The following is a 24,630-nucleotide window of genomic DNA, read 5'->3' as shown; positions in this document are numbered from 1 at the left end:
AGCCTTACTTTTGAAGGATGGTTTCATTGGGTACAGTATTCTTGGTTGACAGTTTTTCAATTTTTCCTTTTAGCACTTTAAATATACCATTGCATTGTCTTCTAGCCTCCAATGTTTTAAAGGAAAAATAGGTACTTAATTTTATTGGGGATTCTTTACTTGTGCCTGCTTGCTTCTCTCTCACTGCTGCAGGATTTTCTTTTTCTTTTTTTATAGTCGCATCTTTATTAGAAAGTCTCGTCTGCCAACTCTGCGTTTTCCACCAACCCGGGGAGCGGACACTTTCACAGGCTTCACGATCGTTTTTTCAGGTGCTGCATTTGTGGGGGCCTTAGTAGTGGCCATTGCTGCCTTTTTTACTTCCTTGGCAGCCCCGATAATCTGTTCTCGTTGGGCCTTTCTAACTTCAGGTTTCTGATTCCTCTTGGCCATTATATCAGCAAGAGATGCCCCAGGGATGGCCCTCTGAAATTTGACTGCACGGCGGGTTCTTTTCTTTTGAATTTCTTCCAATTGCCCCTTCTTGTGCTTCCTCCTGTAGAGAACAGTCCAGTTTATCCGCTGAGGGCTCCTCTAGGAAAGGAATGCCGATTCGCATTTTGTATTAAGAAACTGGAAAACCTTTCCATTGGTCCTGGCGTAGCGCTGCCCGTGCCCGGGGTAATTCTTGTACCCGCTAAAGCCACACAGCTTGACTTTCATGGCTGCAGCAGCAGAAGACCTGGGAAGATGGCGAAGAAGAGGATTTTAAAAAACTAAGGGAGTACACTAGCAAGCCTCTCTTCAGTGGTGCTGCTGGATGGATTTGAACCTCCAATCTTTTGGTTAGTAGTTGAGAGAAAGCTGTGTGTGACAGTGGGAGACTGATAAACTAAAAAGGAATAATTCAATTGTAAATCAAATTTAGAGGAAATATAAAATATTGGGAGTTTTGGACTATGTGTTACTCTGGGTTGACTAGAGAAGCAAATTCATAGATACTCATATGTGTATAAGAAAGAGCTTTATATACCAGTGCAGTTTAATATTGAGAAAATATCCCAGCCCAGTCCAGATCAAGTCTATAAGTCTGATATTAGCCCATATGTCTGATACCAATCTATAAATTTCTCTTCAGACTCATGCAACACATACAATGACATCGAATGCAGGAAGATCATAGGTCAGTGGGTGGAAAGTCGTGTGAATCCAGTGGCAGTGGAAGCAGCTCAGTGCTGTCAGGGGTCCCCACATGGCTCCTCCAGCTCCAGGGCTCTAGTGTAGCACCATGTGTCTAGTTCGCAGGAATGTCTCGCAGGGAGTCAGCATGTTTCTCACTGCCAGTGAGCTATCTATCTCTCTACTGCCTCCAAATGAGGTCATCAAGCTGCTACCTGATTGACAGACTAAACTCCATCCCTTCACTCTAAGTCTCAAACTGACCACCGATTATGTAACTACCACAGACTAAAATATAAATGTGGCTTATTTTTGTCTCTCCAGATTCTAAAAGATTCTCAAAGTAGGAAACTCTCTTAATAGATATAGAAAGATCTGGCTATTCTCTGTAGGCCCTCCCAGCTATACAGAGGAGCTTTTTAGTAAAGGACATTTTCCAACAGTTCCCTCTCAGCCTAAAATGGGAAATGTTTGTCTCAAAGATTTGTGGATGTCTTTTCTGGGAGTGGATTATAATTTGATACATAAGGAGCTTCTTTTAAAAGAAAAAGTATATTGGTGGAGGCACTGCTTACTTGGATGAAAGAAAGAGCCTATGTATCACTGAAAAAGCATTTTTCAATATTTGTATGGAAAAATTTTATATTTACATTCTCAAAACAAATTACCTTAAACAAAATGATGTGTGGAAACATCTACAATTATGTTGCAGTAAAAGTGGATAGAAAATTGGAACCACATATTGCTGTTTGAAAATCTTGCCTAGTGTCAACAAAGGGAATGTTTGTCTTGACTGATGCTGGCCTTAAGCATTACCATAGTGTTATATGTAGTGTGAGCCATACTGGGCATTGTGCACTTTCCACATATGCATTTCGACCACAATTGTATGTAGACCTGAACAAGCCTAGTTTTGTTAAATCCTCTTCCCTTCTTTTTAGTAGGCATTTTCAAAATCAGACAAGAGCAGCAATCTTCAGCTTGTTTTTAACCATCTTCAGAGGCCATTGTATGAATTCCTCGAATGGTTCCTTCATTAACTCTTCATCTTCTATGGAGAAAGAAGAAATCCTTTGCTTTACCTGGCTGGTGAACTCTTAAAGGTTTTCTTTTTAAATGAAGCAACATGAAGGCCCAAGAGCATATCCAGTTGAGTCACTGGTCATAACTAGAAAGAACAGCCTATGGAGATACAGTGTTTGCCATTATCTTTAAGGCACACACCACCACCTCCACCTCCACCACTACCACCACCACTCTATAAAACCATAAAAACAAATGTACACCTGTGAATTGATTGGGTGTGAGCAAAGCTCCACTTGCAATTTTTCTTTTTCCCCTAAAGCCGTCTTTTCCTAAGGATTTATGAATGCCTTCCACTTTACGCCAATTGTTGGGGTGGGAGTCTCTAGCCATTCTCTGGGTTTGTATTCTCACACCGCACCCCTGTCTCTCCTATGCTTACTATTTGAATAATGAGCACCTGACTCAGCTGCTGTCACAAAATTGCTCCGTGGCTCCATGTTTGACTAGGGGTAACCTATAGTCGAACACGGCTGAGATCTGGCAAGACTTCCCAGGCACCACCCGTTTCAGGAAGACCTGTAACTGGGAGCAGGTCAGTTTCAACCAGCAAGCAGCCTGTGATTGCTTGGCCCTCTAAGGAGGGGCGGCGAGGGAGGACGTTTGTCCCAGCTGCCCTCTGGCAAACCTCTTCCTCCGCTGGTTTATTTAATCCCTTTCTTCCAACTACCCTCAGCCCTACTTGGCCAGGCTTTGAGAGGGCAGAGACTAATCCAAACCCCAAACCAAACCAAACCCAAATTCGCCACCATACAGTGGAATGGATTCTGAGTCTTGGGTTTCCAAGTCTGTACATCTTTCTCTGCCGAAAGACTGGAGCCCAATTTCGGGTTCCCAGCCAAGTGCTTTAACTATTGCGCCACCAGGGTTCCTCCCGACATCATTGTAAGATGACTTAAAATCATCTAGCAGCGGGCACCCGCCAAAGCACGCACAATTCACTGTGCGGGAGGTGGCTGGCCGGCGCTTGCGAGCTCTCAGCCCCGAGGCGCGTACTGGGACTAAGGTTCTCCAACGCTCCGTTTCCCTAGACGCGGCGAGTTCTGAGGCGTGCGCGTGCGCGTGCGGGCGCACGCCGAGGCCGCGGGAGCCCGCCCCCGGCGGAGGCTAGTTTGAGGGAGCGCGCACGCTCCGCCTCTTCCCGCCTCCCCGGTGCGCGTCCCGCCCCCTTGAGCGGCGATACGTCGAACGCTCAACATCCGAGGACTTTGGCCCAGAGTAACCCCTCTCGCGTGACCTTTCCCTTCCATTCCGCACCTCCCGCGGGCGGCGGGGAGAGCGCGCGGCGGTTGGGGCGCTCGCTCTCCTCCCTTCATTCCTCCCCACACGCAGCTCTCCCCCTCCTTGCCCCTCCGCGGTTCCTCGTCATGGCGGCTCTCAGCAAGTCCATCCCTCATAACTGCTACGAGATCGGCCACACTTGGCACCCTTCCTGCGGGGTCTCCTTCCTGCAAATCACTGGGGGCGCCCTGGAGGAGTCCCTGAAGATCTATGCCCCTCTGTACTTGGTGAGACCCCTTCAGCCTCACCCTGGGCAAGTTTTGTTTGGAGGGTGGACCGGGCGGTACTGTAGGGGCTCCCGAGGGGCCCTGGGGACGCGCTTCATGAGGGTAAGGGGAGGGGAATTAGAAGTTTGACCTGTCATCCAAATGCCTGTTGCTGGAAAGAGATTGGGCTCCCAACTTTAGGATTAAGTTCAGGACATTAAAAAATGGGAATCCAGGGACCTGAGTTAAATTCCCTTTTCCCTGTCTTGTGATGGAGAGTTGCTTTGTAGGCCAGCCAGGCGATAATAATGGCCTGCAACTTTTCCTCATCAGAAACACACACCCCCATCCTCTCCGGTTTTTTTTTTTCTTTTTTCCTTTTAAAGGGCAAAACTGACAGTAATCCCTGAAGCCCTGTGACCTCGGATGTGGTCTCAGTTTTGGATGACGGTCCTCTAGTGAGGGCTTTGAGAGTGATTTTGCAAGTTTGCAAAATAGATACTTGCTTGAGATTTTGCTGGGGATTTAAAGCTCGTTTCAGCCTTTGAGTCAATGAAGGTGATTTAGAGGTTTGATTTCAGGTTCTTTCTTTACATAGGTTAATACAGTTTAAGTCTATACTCTAATAGAGAATACTTGGGACAGTATGTAACACTGAAACTCTCAAAGAAGCTTGCTCTTAAATGTTCCTATCTTTTTAGCAGTTCCTCTGCACCGACCTAAAACATTTATTGCCTTGGGTACTGGAGTCTATTTCTCCTTCACTCTGCCTTAATGTGTGTCATAAGAGTGTAAAGATCTTGCGCTGTCTTGTTTTTTTGTGTGTATCATATTATCTCTGTAGGTCTATCTAGATAAGAGAGGCAGGATAAACAATCTGGAGGAGAAAAACAATGGGACCCAAGGTTCCGGGGTGACATGGGAGAGGAGGAGGCAGGAGAAAGGAAGTAGCTGTTAAACCCAGGGACAAGGGAACAAGTGATCCAAAATCTATGGCGAGGAGGGAGTAGGAGGCCTGGTAGGGCTTGACCAAGGGCAGTTGAACTGAGAGGAATTACTGAAACCCAAATGAAGGCTGAGCATGATAGTGGGACAAGAGGAAAGTAAAAGGAAATAGAGGAACGAACTAGGAGGCAAAGGGCATCTATAGAGGTCTACATTACTGGCAGGTACATATGTAAATATATTTATATGTGATGATGAGGAAATAGATCTATGTTCATATATTTATAGGTTTAGTATTAAGGTAGCAGATGGATAGTGGGCCTCTACTCAAGTACTCCCTCAATGCAAGAACATTTTGTTCTGTTAAACTGGCATTCCATGTCACCTTCCTGACATGATCGCTGAAGACAAAGCAGGGGCATAAGCAAATGTGGTGAAGAAAGCCGATGATGCCTGGCTATCAAAAGATACAATGTCTGGGGTCTTAAAGGTTTGAAGATAAAGCGGCCATCTAGCTGAGAAGCAACAAAGCCTACCTGGAAGAAGCACACCAGCCTGTGTGATCATGGAGTGTCAATAGGACCAGGTACCAGGCATCAAAGAACAAAAAATCATATCAATGTGAATGAGGGGGAGTGCGGAGTGGACACCCAAAGCCCATTTGTAGGCAACTGGACAGCCCCTTACAGAAGGGTCGCCGGGAGGAGATCAGACAGTCAGGGTGCAGGGTAGCAACGATGAAACATACAACTTTCCTCTAGTTCTTTAATGTCCGCCTCCCCCGCCCCACTATTTTGATCCCAATTCTACCTTACAAATTTGGCTAGACCAGAGCATGTACAGATAAGAGCTGGAAACACAATAAATCCAGGACAGATAAACCCCTTAGGACAAACAACGAGAGTAGTGATACCAGGAGGGTAAGGGGAAGGTGGGGGAGAAAGGGGGGACCGATCACAATAATATACATATAACCCCCTCCCAGGGGGACAGACAACAGAAAAGTGGGTGAAGGGAGACATTGGACAGTGTAAGACATGAAAAAATAATAATTTATAAATTCTCAAGGGTTTGTGAGGGAGGAAGAGTGGGGGAGGGAGTGGAAAAAATGAGCTGATAGGGGCTCAAATAGAAAGAAAATGTTTTGAGAATGGTGGCAACAAATGTACAAATGTGCTTGGCACAATGGATGTATGTATGGATTGTGATAAGAGTTGTATGAGCCCCAATAAAATGATTTAAAAAAAAAGAATGCAAAGATCATAATCCTTTGAGCATTTCTTAAAGGTTTCATTCCATTGAATTAGTAATTGGGATTTGCACCCCAGTGTACCTGAAAGTGTGCCATGGCTGTAGCTACCTAGTACTACAGTACTACTAGTACCTAGTACTACTGATGTTTGATTATTCACTACATAGTTAATACAGTAGGAGATGTTGACCTTTGAGATTATAGGTGCCAGTTTCATTTCTGTCATATAAACCAGTGCTCTGATGTGTTAGTAATCATTAGGGGTTCATATTAAAACAGGGATTCTGATTCAGTATGGCTAGGCTGTACCTGTGGATCTATATTTCTAGAAGTTCCCAGATAATGTTAATGTTGCTAGTAGCAGCCTGTCATAAATATAATATTGGAGCTGGAAATTGCTGGCATAATTTTTTATGGCAAACAGGCATATTTATCTGCTTTTCAACATGAATTTGGCACCTGTGACCCAGTTTTACTTATTTTTAATGGAACATCTGCAAACATGAAAGTATATTCAACGCTGTAAAAAGGTTGTTCCTATCCTCGGTAATTATGATCTAGAGCGGGAGAGAGTTTATCCTATGTCTTTTCTTTGACAATCCATCACACTTATGTTGGGCCTCATTTCATTCATTCATCCATCCATTCCTTCAACAAGTATTTGTTGAGTGAGTTGGAGCTGACTTGATGGCAGTGGGTGTGGGGTCTGATAATTGCCATATGCATAATCTGGTGGGGGAATCTGTACAGGTAAACAGACAGTTTGTTGGGTATGTTCCATGACATGAGGCATTCAAGAGAGCAACAGGTACCTAAGTTCTTCTAGTCCAGCAGGGGTGGTTGAGGGTTGGAAAATCTTAAGATTGGTGTTCTACTATTCTCCAACTACTTTAAATACTTATTTAAAAAATCTTATTTTAATTTTAAAGTTTATAATTTAGTTTCCAAAACTTTTTTATCTTCCCATGCAGAAACTCTGTACTCACTCACCTTTCTCCCTTCTTGCCATCCTCTTTAGCCTCTAGTCTACTTTTATATCTATAAATTTTCTTATCCAGATGTTTCACATAATGAGTAGATTCATATAGTATTTGTTCTCTTGTGTTTGGCTATTTTTATTTAATGTTTTCAGGGTTCATTCATGTTTAGGCATATATTAAAACTTTATTACATGGCTCATTTGTATGCATGTACCACAATTTGTTCATCTATTTATCTCGTGATTGACATTTGGGTTGTTTCTACTCTTTGGCTATTGTAAATAACACTGCTAGGAACATTTGTGTACAATTTCTTTGAGCCCCTGCTTTCATTTCTCTCTCATATATACTTAGTCATTTGGATATTCTCTCATTTAATGCACAACTCTGTCACTCTCATTTCAAAGGTAAGAAACTGAAATTTAGAGGGATTAAGAGATTTACAAGATTCAGATTTAGTAAGAGAAAGAGACAAGATTCAGTTCTCAAAGTCAGTCTGGAATCATCACTACATTGCCTTTTTAGCATGAGTTCCAAGTACAATAACTGCAATTGGAGAGGCTGTTTAGGAGTTGATGTAGATTCACTAAGTGGTAGAAAAGAAAGTTTCTATGGAACTTCACTTCTGCAATGTAACAGCAGTGTGAGCTTGGAAAAACAATTCGCCATTTGGAACCGTAGTTCTGCTTTGCAGGCAGTAATCATACCCATATTTTAAGGCTGTTGGGAGGACCTAAGTAAGATAATGGTGTGTAGGAATAACCGTTGCCACATAGTAGGGTCTCAGTAAGTAAAATGTTCTAATTTAAATAGTGTGTTATGATCAATGTCTCTATTTCCTATTAGAATATAATTCATGTATTCAGAACTAGTACAGTAGTTCAGTAAGTACTTAGCAAGTGTCTGAATGAATATCAATATTTGAGTGAATGAATAGTAAGTAGTGAGGGAAGTACATGGTAGGTGTTACAAGACCAATAGAGAGCATCATGGTCAATGGAGAACAAAGATAGAAGTTTTCAAGGATTTCATCTTGCTTGGGTCAACCATTGGTGCTTATGGAAGCAGCAGTCAAGAAATGAAGTGATGTATTATGTTGGGAAAATCTGTTGTAGGAGACATCTGAAACTTTACTTTGAAGACTAAAATATGCCTGACTCAAGCCATGGTGTTTTCAATCATCTCTTTACACTTGAAAATTGGATACGGAATCAGGAAGAATGAAGAAAAATTGATGCATTTGAAATATGGTATTGGCAAAGAATACTAGAAGTACCATGGACTGCAAAGAACAAATCTGTCTTAGTAGAAGTACAACCAGAATGTTCCCTTGAAGCAAGGATGGTGAGACCTCATCTCACATACTTTGTCCATTTATCAGGAAAGACCAGTCCCTAGAGAAAGATCTCATGCTTGGTGAAGTTGAGGGGCAGCACAAAAAGAGGCAGATCCTCGGTGAGATGTACTGACACAGCGGCTGCAGCCATGGCCTCAAACATGAAAACAGTTGTGAGGATGCTGCAGGTCAAGGCAGTGTTCTGTTCTGTTGTGCATAGAAGGTAATCCACTTGACTGCAGCTAACAACAACAAGGGAATGCCAGGGAGAATGAAAGAGCAGTTCTAGTGCACTCAGGCTGCGAGTGAGTAAACTCTGACTCATAGAGACCCTATCAGACAGACTAGAACTGCCCCTGTGGGTCGCCAGGACTGGAAATGTTTACGAGGCTAGAAAGCCTCATCTTTTTCCCGTACAACGCCTGGTGGTTTCTAATTATTGACCTTGCAGTTAGACCCCAACAAGCTCCCGCTGTAGTAGAGGTGATGTTTCTAAAATTTTTTATAGAAACAATGAGCAGACTTAGAGGCTGAGGATACTGGGCAACATTTATGCTTATTTACTTTTGCTTCTAGGATTTGAAGTCTGATTAAGGGACTTGCTATATAGAAATGGAGAGTTTGGAAAAGAAGCTGGTTTTGTGATTCAATTTTAATCAAGTGTGTTTATGGAGCCTATCTAATAGGTCTTATAAGTATGATTCATTTAAAATATTAACATGTATTGTATTAAACCACTTTTGTTCATAGAATATTTAGCTGCTTGTTCTGTAAGTCTTTTCTCTTATTTCTTTCATTTTGCTATCTATAACTTTTCACTTTCTCTTGTTTAAACTATGTAGAACTATCCTTTTAATAGTGAATTTCTGTTTTTAAAATGTATTACAAAGCATCAGTCTTCATTTGATTTCTTGTAGATTAAAAAAAAAGAATCTTATATATGTTGTAATACAAGATGGCTTCAAAAATTTCCATGAAAAATGGAATTTTCCCTGAACTTTTTGAAGTGCCCTAACTAACAAGTTATACATGAACCAAAAATGTTCCATGAAGTTATATTTTGTTCCTTGAATATTGCTTATTGCCACACATTCATATAAGTGCTACACGCCCACCCCCCCCCCCCCCCCCCCCCCCCCCCCCCCCGTGCCACACAATAAAAAACAGCTACTAAAATGTTTTAACTGAAGACTACCACGAACAGTAATGAGATTGTTGTGCCCTTAGTACTTTGCGGCAGACTTAGAACTACACATTTGCCTATGTGAGGGGCCAGAGAGATTTAGAACTACACATTTGCCCATGTGGGGGACCAGATTCTATGACGCTTATGCACTTAGGTCTCTTTTTTTCCGAAGGGAAACTTGTACTAGTTTAGACGATAGTAAGATCTTTGCCTCGGCGGCTTTCTTTAAGACCCCCCCAGATTAGAGTATTCTCTTTTACATGTTAGGCCAAAGTAGAACCTTATGTATAGTTTTGGGAAGGAATGAAACAAACCTGACTTTTCAATGACCTGTAGATGTTCAGGTCATTTTTCAGGGAATGATAATGGTTACTTAATATGACTATTCAATCTAATAAATTGGTCAGGTTATACAGGGTCAGTTCATTACCTTGAAACATTTAAGCACATGTTAGGATTCCTAGAGTAAAAAATAATTTATGGATGCGGTCCAGTTAATTGATGAGCCTCTGTGATGGAATTGTTGCATTGGGCTGCAATTCGCAAGGTTATCAGTTTGAAACCACCAGCTGCTCTGCGGAGTGTTGGGGCTTTCTAACCCTGTCAACAGTTAGTTTCACAAACTCAGGCAGTTCTGCTCTGCCCTGTGGGGTGCTATGAGTCAGCATTGACTCCATGGTAGTGAGTTTGACTTTTGGCTTGGTCCAGTGTTGCCAACGACTTGCAGATCTCTGGCTGAAGAAATCAGTTGAGTAAGATAGATTGCATCTTTTAATCTAGACAAAATAAGAGAAACCAAGGAGGTTTTTTTTTTGTTTTTTTGTTTTAAAGTCCTGGGTAGTAGGCTATTTTGTTGTTAACAAAATCAAATAAACCAAAACTAAAACCAAAGCAAACCTAAAACAAAACACGGAAATCACTAAAGAATGTAAAACTGCTGAAAAAACCTGCCTGGATGATGTGACCTTTGGCTACAGTGGGATTGTTTATCGATGCACTGGTTAGGCAGGTGGAGTGGGCGTGGGGTGGGGGGACTCAGTTATTCACTGGGTGCGCATGGCTTGTTTCTATCCCTTTGGAGAGAAAACAAGTCTTGTGGTCTCTTTTCCTTTTAAAGGCCAGAGCAATTAAATGATGGATTTTCCTACTCATTAACATACTACCATTTGGAGTTGTTTGTACTTGTTTTTGTACCTGACTTTGTGCTGTGCTTTGCTCTTTGCTGAGTACGTACAAAGTACAACTTAGGGCACATCGCTTGGCATTGAGGGTTGAGGGCTCGCTATGTACTGCTTTCTCAATTCTTTTATTTCTGTAGCAATCCTCTGTGTGCAGCTGGCCAAATCTGGGCTATTTCGTTTGTATCTTACCCCATTTGCCCCTCACTCATTTACCTTTAGCTAGCTTTAGTAACATCGTGGGCTATGCATTGGGCTGCTAAGTGCAAGGTCAGAGTTCGAACCTGCTAGCTTTTCTGAGGGAAAAAGATGAGACTTTCTGCTCCTACAAAGATTTACAGCTTGAGAAACCCACAGGGACAGTTCAGTGAGGTGGAATTGACTTAATGGCTGTCACTGAGGTTTAATCACACGTTTTATTTTATAGTTTTGAATCTAAATTTTATCTTATTTGCAATAGAGTGCTTAATATCTGGGGAACATCTTAAATTGGACACTAGTCAGATTGTTTTTCTTACCTTTGATTAATTGGAATGTTTCTTTTACAATATTTCAGTTTACTTTGGAATGCAAATGACTGATATACCTGATGTAGTAGGATTGTTTTATGTTTTGCTTTAGTTTTACCACCTATGTTTTTATTGTTGGGTAGCTGTTAAGAGTATAATTGTGGAAGATAGCATTAGCTTAGGCTATTATCTTAGACACCTATATCTAACCAAAAGTTTTTCTTTCTTTTTTATTAGTTAGATTTAATACATATAATGTAGCATTCCTTATTTCAATCACGTGAAGTGGAATTGTACAATTGCTACCACAGTTTCCAGACATTCTTTTTCTACATGAACCCTTTCACATTGTCTCCCTTTTACCGCCCCCCACCACTGTACCTCACTCACCCACACCTTATTCTTCTTGCTGTCTACTAAAATGCCCTAGACATTTTCACAATTTTATATGTTGCTTCTTTAATACGTACAGGTATTTTATATATCACCATTTTCCCTTTGAAAGGACACTTTCTACCCCCAATACAAATTTGATTTTAGACTTGAATATGTAAAGTTTTGGAGATGTAGATGGAGCATTTGGATTTGTACATACACTATTTAGTAATTTAGCTTTCTGTATTTATTTAGGAAGATCCTGGGTAGTGTAGTATTTAAGGCTTAAAGCCCTTGGCTGCTAACTGAAAGGTTGGTAGTTCGAACCTACCAGTTACTCCATGGGAGAAAGATTTAGCTGTGAGCTCCCTTCCACAAAGATTTACAGCCTTGAAACTCTATGCGGCAGTTCTATTCTGTCCTATGGGGTTGACTTGATGGTAGTGACTTTTTAATATTTATTTAGAACTCAGATTATATAAGATAGATCTATTTATAAATATTACTGCTTTTCACTCATATTTTATAAAACTCTCCCCCGCCCCCTCGAATTCTTCATTGATTTCTTTGGTATTAGTTTTTCGTCACTAAACTGAAACCCTTGCCGAGCTTTCTTCATTCTAATTTAAGAGAGAGCATGTTGCTGCTTTTCAAAGGGTAGGTTAAAATGTATTGCCACTAGGGTTCCAGTTTATACATGCACTGGTCCATTCCAAACAAAACGTGTTTAAACTTGTCTCTGAGTCAGTGTGCGGCTGCAGACGAGTCCTTTCTTCGTCTCGTTAGAGCACCTGGACAAAAAGGGGTTCTTTCAGTGCCAGGGGGAAAAATGATTTTGAGGTCAGAACTGAAATCAATGTTTAACAAAACTCAAGTTGACATCTTCCTAAATCGTTGAGCCTTTACTGTTCCATATTAAAAAAAAAAAGCTTTAGATTGTTGTATAAATGGACATTCAGAAGACTTACGATAGCCAACCTGGATGAATGAGTAAATTATGAAGAATGACAGAAACTGAGGGAAGATGACCATAGTAAATTACTATTGATGCAGGAGGTGCTGAAGTTGGGATCTTACATGGTATGCTGTTTGCAATTTCAAGTGACCTTCTGGGCCTCAACAAGTTATCAGTTGGACGGGTGCCAAAAACATCATGTGACAATGAGCTCACTAAAAGAACTGATCTTTCCACCAATCTTTTAAGCAAGATTGAAGCTTATATAGGTGATCTTATGTAACATCATAACAAGAAATAAGTCTTGAATTTCCCAATATGATCCAGAGAGCAAAGTGCAGCATCTGATTGAAAGCTTGGAGCATAAATCAGTCTGTACCATCTTTGGAAATGATCAATAGTGTGATAACAAGCTTAAGTATGCTAGATAGATCACTTACTTGCCAAATATTAATTGAGTAACAGCCAGGAACTATGCTAGTTGGTAATCAGTAACTGTTTTAACAAAAAACTAAGTGAAACAAAACATTTTTTGTGGGGGTGGTGGTGGAATATTTTCCAAAGTGTATGGTCCAGTTATTTTGTATCACTTTGTGTAGTGAACATTTCCAAAGACTACTGGCAACAAGGTAATGCATAATACTAGTTCATGCATTAATGATGAAGGGCCTTACAATGTTTTCACGAGATCATAATGATCACAACAGAGTTCTCTAGAAAAGATTTTCTTGAACCCCTGTTCACCCAAATAAATCTTTTAATGGCCATTTTGATTAATTACTAATCCTCGCTTCCTTTATTCTTCTAATTGATCTCTAAAAGGGAGTTGTGATTTGAGATTATTCTTAGTTTTAAAAAATTTTATTTTAATATGACATTATTCTGTTTCATTTTGGGATATACTTGTATAGTTATTATTTGTTGAGGGAGTCTCACTAAAAAAAGTATAAACAGTGACAAGACGATTAGTTAAGTATCAGATTTGAGCAGGCCCAATTATCAGAATGCTGAATTTACAGTGTTTTTAACTTGTTACCATCTGTTTTGTTTAGTTGTCAGACTCATTACAATTATCAGATTGTTTTGGTTTCTTGATTTTAGGGTTTGGATTGCAATTAGTTCAGACTGGGAGTTTCCTTGAAAGATTCTGTATCTGTTAACAGAGAAAGCTAATGCCTTTTTCTGCTCATCCTTGTTTTTTTAAAGCTTAAACAAAGTAGGCACAGGACCATTTTATTTTATTTTTTAGGATCTAGCAGAAAGTCACAAGTACAAGAGCCATTGGTTGAATTAATCAGAGCCAATCTAATTTTGGAGTGTGTATTTAGAACCCATGGGTGTTACTGAAAATCTATCCTGAACCCTCACTTTTCTTTCACTTTCTCAGCCCCTATTTTATTAGTTAAATATTACAATTGCTTGCAGTGTGTCAGAAATGTGGGGGGTGGGGGAGGTGGGGGGTAAAGGAGAAGGAACGATGGAGGCATGGAAGTGACATTTAAATGGGAAGAGAGCCCTAAAAAATGATCTTCACTGTGGCAAATGCTGTCTAGTAAGGAGAACTGCAGGGTGTTAGAGTCTGTTATAAGAAGAGGCAATCTCGTGTAGAGGGTTGAGTGGCTTTCCTAAGGAAATGCCATAGTGATTATATGACTATTTTTTACACAAATAATTTGTGCTCAATACTTATGGCACAACCCCCAAGTTTTCTTGTGAGAATATTGAGAGAAATAAGAAAAAATTACGTAAAGAGAGAAAGCTTATTTGAAATTCTCTTAAATTCAATACGCTGGGCAAGAATTTGATTTTTTTCCCCTTTGAATCTGTTCTTTCCCTAAACTTGAAACCAAATCAGTCAGAAAACATTATGTCCATACAAATATCTTGCTTAACAGATTTCTCTGATTGAAACTCCCTTCTAATAAAATCTATATTTTAAATTATGGGAGGTCAGACAGCCTCAGGTACAAAGGTTATGAAAAAACGAAACCTTTTTTGAATGGCCTCCATATGGCTTGTGTAGTGGGTTAAGTGATGGGCTAACCATTAAGCTCTTCAGTTCAAATCCACAAGCCAGTCTTCGGGAGAAAGGTGAGGTTTTCTGCTTCTGTAGAGTCCCAGTCTTGGAAACCAGCAGAGGCGGTTCTCCCTGTCCTAGAGGGGCTTTAAGAGTTGGAATCAACTTGTTGGTAGCGAGAATATAAAAATAAAGCAATATCGCTTTTAGACCAAATTGTGAAGTCTTGTAAGTTAAGCATTGACACTTTTAGCTTTCTATTTCTCTGCTTATTTGATTTTTTCCCCTTGTAGTGGCATTTCTCTTTTATGGTTCATAAAACAGTAAAGGAGTTTGCATCTATCAAGTTACGGGATAATTATTAGATTTCAATATGAAGAAGTTTTGTGAGTTGAAGTACAATTTAAAACTGTTGAGAAAAGTTTTGTCCCAAATGAAATTTTTTGCATCGACAATGATCAAGATGTGTATTTTATTTATTTTTGGTGTCGGTAGTCCTGTCACATCCTGATTTCTTCTGCTGTTCAAGTTGCCTGTACTTCCCTGGCATAACTTGCTTGAATTTGTTTTTGAAGATGCATTTCATTGTACCCAGTATTCTTGTTGGAGAGGCTAGGATTTATGTGCTTATCTTGTATTTTTTATCTGAGTAAAGCTCTTCTACAGCACATAAATAATTAGAATTTTTTGTTCACTAAGAAAACTCATGTTGGAGCATTAAGTATGTATAAGTGTCAGAAAATGACAGAATATGAAGGAGTTTTTTTTTTTTAATCATTTTGTTGGGGACTTGTACAACCCTTAACACAATCCATCCATCCATCCATCCATCCATCCATCCATCCATCCATCCATCCATTGTGTCAAGCACATTTGGACATTTGTTGCCCTCATCATTTTCAAGACATTTGCTTTCTACTTGAGCCCTTGGTATCACCTCCTCATTTTTCCCCCGTCCCTTCTCGCTCCCTCCTCCCCCCTCATTTTGTCATATCTTGCCCTGTCCGATGTCTCCCTTCACCCACTTTTCTGTTGTCCGTCCCCCAGGGAGGAGGTTATATGTAGATCCTTGTAATCGGTTCCCCCTTTCTATCCCTCCCACCCTCCACCCTCAGGTATCGCCACTCTCACCACTGGTCCTGAAGGGATCATCCGCCCTGGATTCCCTGTGTTTCCAGTTCCTATCTGTACCAGTGTACATCCTCTGGTCTAGCTGAATTTGTAAGGTAGAATTGGGATCATGATAGTGGGGGAGGAAGCATTTTAAGAACTAGAGGAAAGGTGTATGTTTCATTGTTGCTACCCTGCACCCTGACTGGCTCATAATAGGTAGGAGTTTTATGGTAATTGGCAAACCCTAGGTTTATTTAGGTTCAGTTCCAGGCCATTGCATTAAAGTGAATGTTGGAATAAAGTGAGTCACAGAAATTTTTTTATTTCCCAGTGCATATAAAAGTTGTATTTATATTCTACTGTAGGCTGTTAAGTATGCATTGTGAAAAAGTTAATATTGTGGGAATCATCAAAATGTGACAGAATCATGAAGTGAAAACTTGCTCATGGAAAAAAATGGCATCAGTAGATTTGCTCGATGCAGGGTTGCCACAAACCTTCAATTTGTAAAAGCGCATTTATCTGTGAAGCACAATAAAAGGACACAATAAAACTTTATTAAAAAGTGAAGTGATAGGTGTGGTATTCAAGCCTGCCTACATTACCAAAAATATTGATATTACTCATGGGTAATATGCTTACGATGCCACCTGAGTCTTGATCTTGATCGTGTTTTGCCTCAATTTTATGTATTAAGTTCATTTCCAAGGTTATATTTAAGACTCATCTTAACATCTCTACCAATTTGACCAGCAACCCCTTTCTTTAGGTCAGGTATGTAAGATTTAATGGGCACCACTAACGCTTGATATTATGATTTGTATTTACAGGGAGACTTTACAGTGCATAGCTAAAGAAAACATTGAAGATATGTTTGTGTATTATGCGTATTATTAACATAGTTACCGTGGGTTTTGTTTTCCTTTTTATTGTGATTTGGATACAAGTTTACAGAACACATTAGTGTCCCAGTCCATAGTTTATGTACATTTGCTTTGTAATGTTGATTGCAGTCCCTGCAATGTAATAACACTCTTTCCACTTATTCCTTGTGCTTATGGTTTCCATTCATATTTCTTTCCTGTTCATTCCAGTCTTCTGAGCTTCATCCCTGGAAAGTGCGGCCCTTTTAATCTGTATGGTTGATTGTTGTAAGGAGTGCATACTTCTCTGGTGCTGTTGTTCACCTGTGGGCCTGGTATTTGGCTGAAAGTTGTCCAAGGGCCTTAGTTGAGTGAGGGAATTGTTCTGGCCTTGGGGAGCGGGCAACATCTCATCTCCTCAGGCTCCCATGGCCGATCACCACAAGGAAGAGGTCAGACATACCTCCACCCTCCATTCTTTTTAACCCTATTCTGACACCAATTTCTTCCACGGCCCTCTCTTTTCCACTGGCTCTTTGAATTCATTGGAATGGCCACACAGAATTCGCAGAGGATATTCATGATTGTGGGGTTTATTAGGGAAGTTAACAAGTAGGAAAGGATTAGGAAACAGTTATAGAGCCAGGATGGGTTTTTCTGCTGTGCCAACAGGTAGGCTTCTCTTTGGCCCGGCCTCTGCCCTGCTTGGGCAATATTACAAAGCTCTTTTAGGGCTTCCAATAAGTGCCACTGTACCATAAGCCTCAGCCTGAAGCCACTTAGCCCCAGCTCCGGGTTCAGCAAAGCCAGCTTCTCTAAATAAGTGCCCGAGGTACCCAACTCCACAGGCAAGTCTCTTGTCCTGATGCACTCAGCTTTGCTTACTCTGGGAAGTCAGCTGACTGGGACGTCCACTACTCTGTGCCATGTTCTGGCTCTTGGCTCTTTTGCTGCTGCTCCTTCTCCACCATGGCCACCTCTTTGGTGTCACAGCTGTCTCTAGATCCAGGAGTTCAGAGTGAAGGAACTTCAGGATCCAAAGGACACACTCCACTCCTCGCTCATTTCTCTGTTGCTGGTAGTGAAGTCCCATCTCTCCCCTTCCTGAGATGGCTCTTCCCAGCAGGATGGCAATCACGTGAACCTGTTAACAATCACTTACGTGTGAATCATATCATCTAATCAGTATGTTCCCCCACCTTCTTCCTGGAGACCCATCAGGGAAAAGTCCTTTGGTGGGAGAATCAAGATTATGGCTAGAAGGACTTTGAATAATTCACTGCACTGCATTTGGGGTTCCTTCAATCTCTGTCAGACCAGTGAGTCTGGTCGTTTTTGATTTTCAGTTTTGTTCTACATTTTTCTCCTACTCTGATCAGCATTTCTTTTTGGGATCCTTTCAGAGCAGTCGTAGCTGGGGCACTGTTCTTCTGGTCCCAGGTCATGGAGGCTGAGGGTCATTACACCTTTGGACTAAGTGAGTTCTTTCCTGGTATCTTTGATTTTCTGAACTATTCTGTGCTCTGGATGGGGAGAGACCAAAAATTGCATCTTAGATAGTCATTCTCAAGCTTTAAGGCCCAAGTCATTACTCACCAAATTAGGATGTAGATATTGCCTTTGTGGTCTGTGTTATGCCAATTCCTTAGTGTTTCCTGAGATGATGGCCCTGAGCCCTTAGGCTCAGCAGCTTTATTCCCTCATGGTATTCGCTGATGGTTAAAAAGATTTTAACCTTGATCCCAGCATGCCGATTATATTTAGGGCTGTATTTGCAATGCATATAAGTACATATATAAAAATGCCATCTGTCAAACTTACATATATTTGCTTTGGTGCTGCTAACCACAGAGGTAGTGAGTGGGTAGTGGTGTGTCTGCTCCACCGCATTAAAAGGGAAAAAAAGTGAGAGATGAGGAAGAAAAACAAAGTAAAACAAAACAAAAGAGAAAAAAGGAGAGAGGGCAGTAAAAAAAGATTATAAAAAAAAAAGGTAGTATAGCACTGGAAGTCAGGGAAGGGGATGTTGACCGGCAAGGCTGGAGAGGTTGCAACTCTGGTTACTGTGAGGTTGTACCTGGTAAAATGGGAGAGAGATCACAGCTCTCTTATTACCCATATTAGTGCTGGAATAGCCTGGGCAAGTAGAGCTTGTTATCTGGTTCCTGTCTAAATGGACTGCTTCTTGCAATCACTCAATTTGGCCATGGTATGCCCTTACTTGCTGTTTTTGTTCTGTATCCTCCTTTCATCAGTATTCGATCTACCTCTTTATTCTTTCCTTTGACACTCTGGGTTCCCAGATTGTCATCCATATCTGTTTTCACTTGGCTTCTTGAATCTTGGTTGTAGAGAACCTGGACTATATTTGCCTAGTCCACCATCTTGGACCTTCCTCCCCTTGGTTTGTCTTCAAAGGTTGGTGTCTGTACCATGTGACACAGACATAGATCACTGAATTTAAGTGCTAAGATTTGGGTCCTTGTTTTGCTCTGTGAACTTTTTGAAGCTCATTCCCAGGAAAAAAAATCACAGATTCAAATATATTTTATAGAGATTTCTTTCATAAGGCTTAAACAGGACAATGACAAAGACAAATTATTTTGATGAGGGTGACCATCAGCACAAGACCGTAATGGTGTCCAAAGCATTTATAGCTGATCACACTCTATAAAATTATATAAAAACAGGAATTGTCCAGTTGACGTTTATTGATGCCAAGGTCAGTTCATCACTTTCAAAGCTGGTACTCCAGAAGCCTGAAAAGGACTGTAATTGGTCAATGAAAAAAGTTGATCGGGTTAGTTCTTGAGCCCTGCCATCACTTGGCTACTCATTGATTAGAGTTATGACTCTTTTTAAAATTCTACTTCTTAATTGGGTGTTAATACATGTATTACATCATTCCATAGTTCAGTCACATAAAGCAGAATTGTACTATTGCTACCACAATGAGTTTCCAAACATTCTTCCTGGACCCCTTGACATTGCCTCTCTTTTACGACCCCCCCAACCACCACTGTACCTCCCTCCTGAAACCCTTGTTCTATTTGCTGTCCCTGTAGGTTCATCAATCCTGGGTTTCATGTACCAAAACACAGAAAAATATATACTTTTGATCACGTGACCTAGAGATCTCACTTCCATTAAGGGCACACCCAGACAAGTTCCCTGAGGACAAGTCTGCCTTTCCCTGGGGTGGCTTAAATCTACCTCCATCCAGTCATTCCCACTCATAAAACCAAGACAACAACAACAAAATCACTGTCATTAAGTCAATTTTGGCTCTTAGAGACTCAAGGACAGAGTGTAACTGCCCTTGGGGGTTTCTAAGACTGGAAATCTTACAGGAGCAGGAAACTTCAGCTTTCTCCCATGGATCAAGCAGCTCATGGGTTCGAACAGCTGAGTTTGCAGTTACCAGCTGTTTTAGTGTACAAAAAAAGACCCAATCTCACATATAATATAAGAAGAATATTTATTAAACCTTAAGGAAAAAAAGACAAAAGACGTATCTGGATGAGGGAGACTAGCCACATAGCTGCTTAAATAAGGCATCGAACACAAAGGAAGCTCCCGCAAATTCATGACTGGTGTCAGATCAATACTAACAGTTACAGGTGGGACCACAGAAATGGAACAGAGAGTTTACAAGATTGGTCCAAGGCCTTCTAACCACGGCAGTCAGCATGTGGCTTAAGGGAGACTGTCCCTCTCTGGGCTGTCGGGAGAGGAAGTAATCCTTTTTCCAATGCACCACTCTGCCTAAGAGCAAGACTTCACATATCTGGTTAGTAGAAATCCAATGGAGGCTTAATTGGGAGTATGAGGGAAAACTCTTGTAAATAAGTTTTGGCTTTTCACTGTCTTCAATAGCCTTCTGCAAAAGGGGTACTCAGAATTTAAACTCTAAAACCCAGTCCAACCACCAAGCCTTCTCTGACTCATAGTGATCTCATATTTATTTATTTTTTTAAAGGTCATTTTTTGGGGGGGCTCTTACAGCTCTTATAACAATCCATATATCAATCATATCAAGCATATTTGTACATTAAAAAAATCATTTTATTGGGGGCTCTTAATGCTCTTATAACAATCCATACATCAATTGTATTAAGCACGTTTGTATAATACATATTTATATTTATACATGTACAAACATATGGTTATATATATGGTTTCTGAGAATGTAAATCATGGGAATGGGCAGCCTCATCTTTCTACCTTAGAGTAGCTGATAGGTTTGAACCACTGACCTGCAGTCCAAAGCTTACCTGATAGCACCACCAGGGCTCTCTGGGCTGACTCTGGAGTGCATACTGGGGGGTTATAATCTACTTTCCAACGTATCCTGCTTGAGGACTGTATTAGAGCTTAAATTCTGAATCCCTTAGTTTGTAAAAGGCTATGGATGGCAGTGATAGCTCAAAATCCATTTGTGGAGTCCCCATATAGATTAAGCCTCTATTGCGTGCATTCTGGTCATTAACTTAAGCCAGTGCATCTGTTAATGGAGGTTTGGTGTAATACTGAACAGGTTTAGTGGAGTTTCAGACTAAGAAGGACAAGGAAGTAAGGCCTGGCAAGCTACTTCTAAAATCAATCAGTGAAAAAGCCGTGGATCACAGTGGTCTGCTCTGTAATCAGTTAAGAGGATGGCAGAGGCAGGCAGCATTCTATCAGTTGTTCATGGGATTACTTTGAGTTGAGACTGACTCAGTGGCAGCTATATGGTGGGTTGCGTTACTTGATTTTATATTGTTGAATTATTCCTGCATTCCTGGAATGTTACCCCAGTTGGTGGTGGTGTACAATTCTTTTGAAATGTTTCTGAAGTTTATTTGCTAATATTCTGTTAGGACTGGCTGCGTCCACGAGGGTTATTGCAGTGGTATCACTAGGGAGCTGCACGAGATGCGGACCACACCAAGTGACACTGTCACAGGGGGCGACCCTGAAATGGCTGCTTGTAAAACTTTTGTGCTGTTTCGGCAGGAATTATTTTTTAAAATAGAAATAGCTCTCTAGTTACAACAATTTGTTTTCCCATATACCCAGCATACATGTACCTAAAAGACTAAAACTCCATGCTAGTGCTTTTGGATAGTTTATGTGCTCTGGTCAGAGGTGACATTACCACCCAGTTACTATGACACTTCTAAATGTGATTTGATGCGCATGTGCTATAAGCATGTGCTGTTGTTTTCCTTGATTCTGATATTTTTATAGTTGCTGATTTTGTCAAACTTTGTGTTTTAGCTACAATATTGTGAACCTATACCGATAACTTTTTTGAGGTGAAGTAGTTATTAAAGGAAAAGGAGAAACTACGTAATAAGGTTTTATATAATAGTATAATTCAATGTAGAGCATTTTTATAAAACCGTTTTGTTCATGTTCATATAAGCTAAGAAACAGTACATTTAGACTATTTATAATTAAAATGACATATTCTGTGATTAAAACTGATGATAAACACTATTAAAGATTATGTGTGGTCAGATGATAGGAGCCTGGTGGCCTTGTAGATTACACTTTAGGCTTCTAGGTGGAAGGTAATCTGTTAAAACCACCTGCCCCTCTGTGAGAAAGATGAGGCTTCCTACGCCCGTAAAGATTTATATAATCTTGGAAGCCCACAAGGGCAGTTCTACTGTGTCCTACAGAACCACTGTGCGTCGGAGTCAACTCGATGGATTCGTGCTGTGATTTCTTGGATGATCTGAGGGGGTGGGCGAGCACCATGCCAGGCGTTACCACCCTGGCAACCATCAGCTCTAGTGGTGCCGTTGGGGTAATGGTGTTTAGTTTTCCTTTCTTTCTTTCTTTTTTTTGGTGCTGTCTTTCTGTAGTTTTGGTATCAGAGTAATACTAGCTTCATAAAATAAATAGGGATATTCTCTGTCCTTCCTATTTCCTGTAAGAGATTTTGTAGATTTAGTGTTAATTCTCCTAATGTTTAGCAGAAGCCTCTTCTACTAAGTAAAAGCCATCTGTTTACAGGTTTCTTTTCTTTCCTTTTTTAAGTTTCAGAGTTATGAATTCAATAGATGTTTGTTTTGATTAGTTGAAACATCTTATGAGCAGGGATTTTTTTTTTTACCCCTCCTTGTACTCTGTAATGCCTAGCATAATGGTAGACATACCCAAGTGTGTTTTGGATGGAGCAGTTGATAGTTCAGTGAAAATTTGTCTTTATAATAAAAATAGCTATGTGATGATACAGGAAGTTGAGGTTCATGATGTGAACCTACCCTTTTCATATTTGATTAAATAAGGTGTTACAGTGAAATGTGGTTAGAATGGAGAGTTGCATAGAGAAAGTAGAGGGCAACAGACTAAGCAAGTGAATGTCTGAGGATGCCAAATCCTAGAGAATAGAATGTAATTGAGAGCCCAAGTTGAGTGGCTGCTCTTATAAACAAACTCGTGATTCCATTTTCTTTTGCCCAGGAGAAAAGGATATAAATAGACGTTTGCTTTGAAGTGAAAAGGAGAGATGAAAGTTCTTTTCATCATTTTAGTGAGAAACCTTTTGGTGGAAAGATAGACGTGTAATGCAACATTCAAAGTGGAAACGGCACAAGAGAAATGGACGGTGACAGACTATGCATTCAAGGTTCTTGACTGTAAACTCAAAGACGAACCTGCTCTTTTGTTTATATTTAGGAAGGAGTAAGTGAGTAAACACGAGTATTTAAAAATACTGGTTGTAGTATTTTTCAGTTATGGGCTTTTACTGCTTCTTCAAATATGTTTCCTGCACTTCCAAATATAAGGAACAGCAAGGGATGTTTTTGCTATAGCTATCTGGCTACAAAGTACGGGTAGGTTAAGACTAAAACAGACATCACCTTTCAAGACCTGAAGACACTAGAAAATCATAGGAACTGATAAGATGGCTAAGCTCAGGAGGAAATTGAAGATGATGACAGTGTTTTGTTTCTAAATAATTGGGTCAATGTGATGCTACGTGGAGTTCATATGGTTCTGTGCTTAGCTGCTGACGGAAAGGCTGGTGGCTTGAATCCACCTGGATGAGTCTGGGAAGAAAGATCTCACAATCTACTTCTGAAAGATCTTTGCCATTGAAATCCTGTAGAGTGCACGTCTGTTCTGAGACACATGGGTTGCCATGACATGTAGGTGACCGGTTTGGTTTCTTTTAGTGACCTGTCCATTGGGGTAGGCAATTCAGACGTGAAAGTGCATTTGGAAAAGTAACAGTTCTGCTTTGATGTGTCGATTCTTTTGGTGCCTTTGGAACATAAATGTGATCATGTCCAATAGACATTTGAAGTGTGCATATAGAATTTTGGGGAGAGTTTAGGAATATAATAAGAATTCCTACTCTGAGATGACAGTTGATGCTATGGGAAAAAATACTTGTACAGTGAGTAGAGCGCCGAGGAAGAAATACTAACAGAGGAAGAACATTTAGAGACTGAATGGGAAAACAAAAACAGTGCATGGATGCTGAAGCCACCAAAACTCCTCTACCTGTCAAAATTCTACCTATATGTTAAGATCCGTCCTTGAAGGCTCAGGACAATCTTCCTGACACCACCTGCCTATCTTCCTTCATTACCTTTTATGAATTTCTATGTAAGGGAGTTTCAGAAAGCTTATGGAAAAAATGCCATTCACCCACTGTGAACTTTTGGAGCCCCCTTGTATTTCTCTGGCAGTTGCTTTTTCCTACTGTTTAGCATTTATCACCCATTGCTGTTGAGTCAGTTTCTATTCACAGAGACTATATAGGTATAGGACAGGGTAGAACTGCCCTAGAAGGTTTCCAAGGCTGTCAATATCTTTCTCCTGGTGGGCTTGAACTGCTGACCTTTCAGTTAATAGTTGAGTGCGTAACTGCTATGCCACCAAAACTCTGGATTTGCCACGCTGATATATTTTAGTTTGCTATGTGTATATCTATTTTCCTGTGAAGATTTTATGTTCCTTCAGTCTTATTCATCATTATTTTTCCCTTGTGTTTGGCATAATGCTTAAAAGCAATTTGTTCAGTCCTGTTCATCATTGTTTTTTATCTTGTGTTTGGCGTTATGCTTTCTAACACTTCATTGAACTGAATTGGGGTAGGTGATGGTCAGTTTCAGAGACTTCAAGGGGGTGGAATGTAAGATATGAATTGAGAGGAAGTTGTTGGATTTGTTGCTCACCAATTTTGGAGAACGT

At 40.5% G+C, this 24,630-nt stretch overlaps 1 protein-coding gene and 1 pseudogene across 2 annotated transcripts in view; one reads left to right on the top strand and one right to left on the bottom strand.

The window, feature by feature from the left end:
* Window positions 1–210: 210 nt before the first annotated feature.
* LOC101661646 lies at window positions 211–702 on the bottom strand (annotated as a pseudogene).
* Window positions 703–3,460: 2,758 nt separating this feature from the next.
* Window positions 3,461–24,630, top strand: part of TMEM135 (transmembrane protein 135) — a 233,025-nt gene continuing 211,855 nt past the window's right edge. For both annotated transcript variants that reach the window (XM_045293155.1, XM_004708886.2), the window contains exon 1: window positions 3,461–3,749. In XM_045293155.1, coding sequence (XP_045149090.1) covers window positions 3,609–3,749 — 141 coding nt within the window. In that variant the 5' untranslated portion in view covers window positions 3,461–3,608. The remainder of the gene's footprint in view (window positions 3,750–24,630) is intronic.

Source organism: Echinops telfairi, unplaced genomic scaffold (genome assembly GCF_000313985.2).
Source record: "Echinops telfairi isolate 266 unplaced genomic scaffold, ASM31398v2 ScPeMD7_1713;HRSCAF=2227, whole genome shotgun sequence".
NCBI lineage: Eukaryota > Metazoa > Chordata > Mammalia > Afrosoricida > Tenrecidae > Echinops > Echinops telfairi.
Note: the sequence above shows the minus strand (reverse complement) of the source record. Positions and strands in the feature narration are given on the sequence as shown.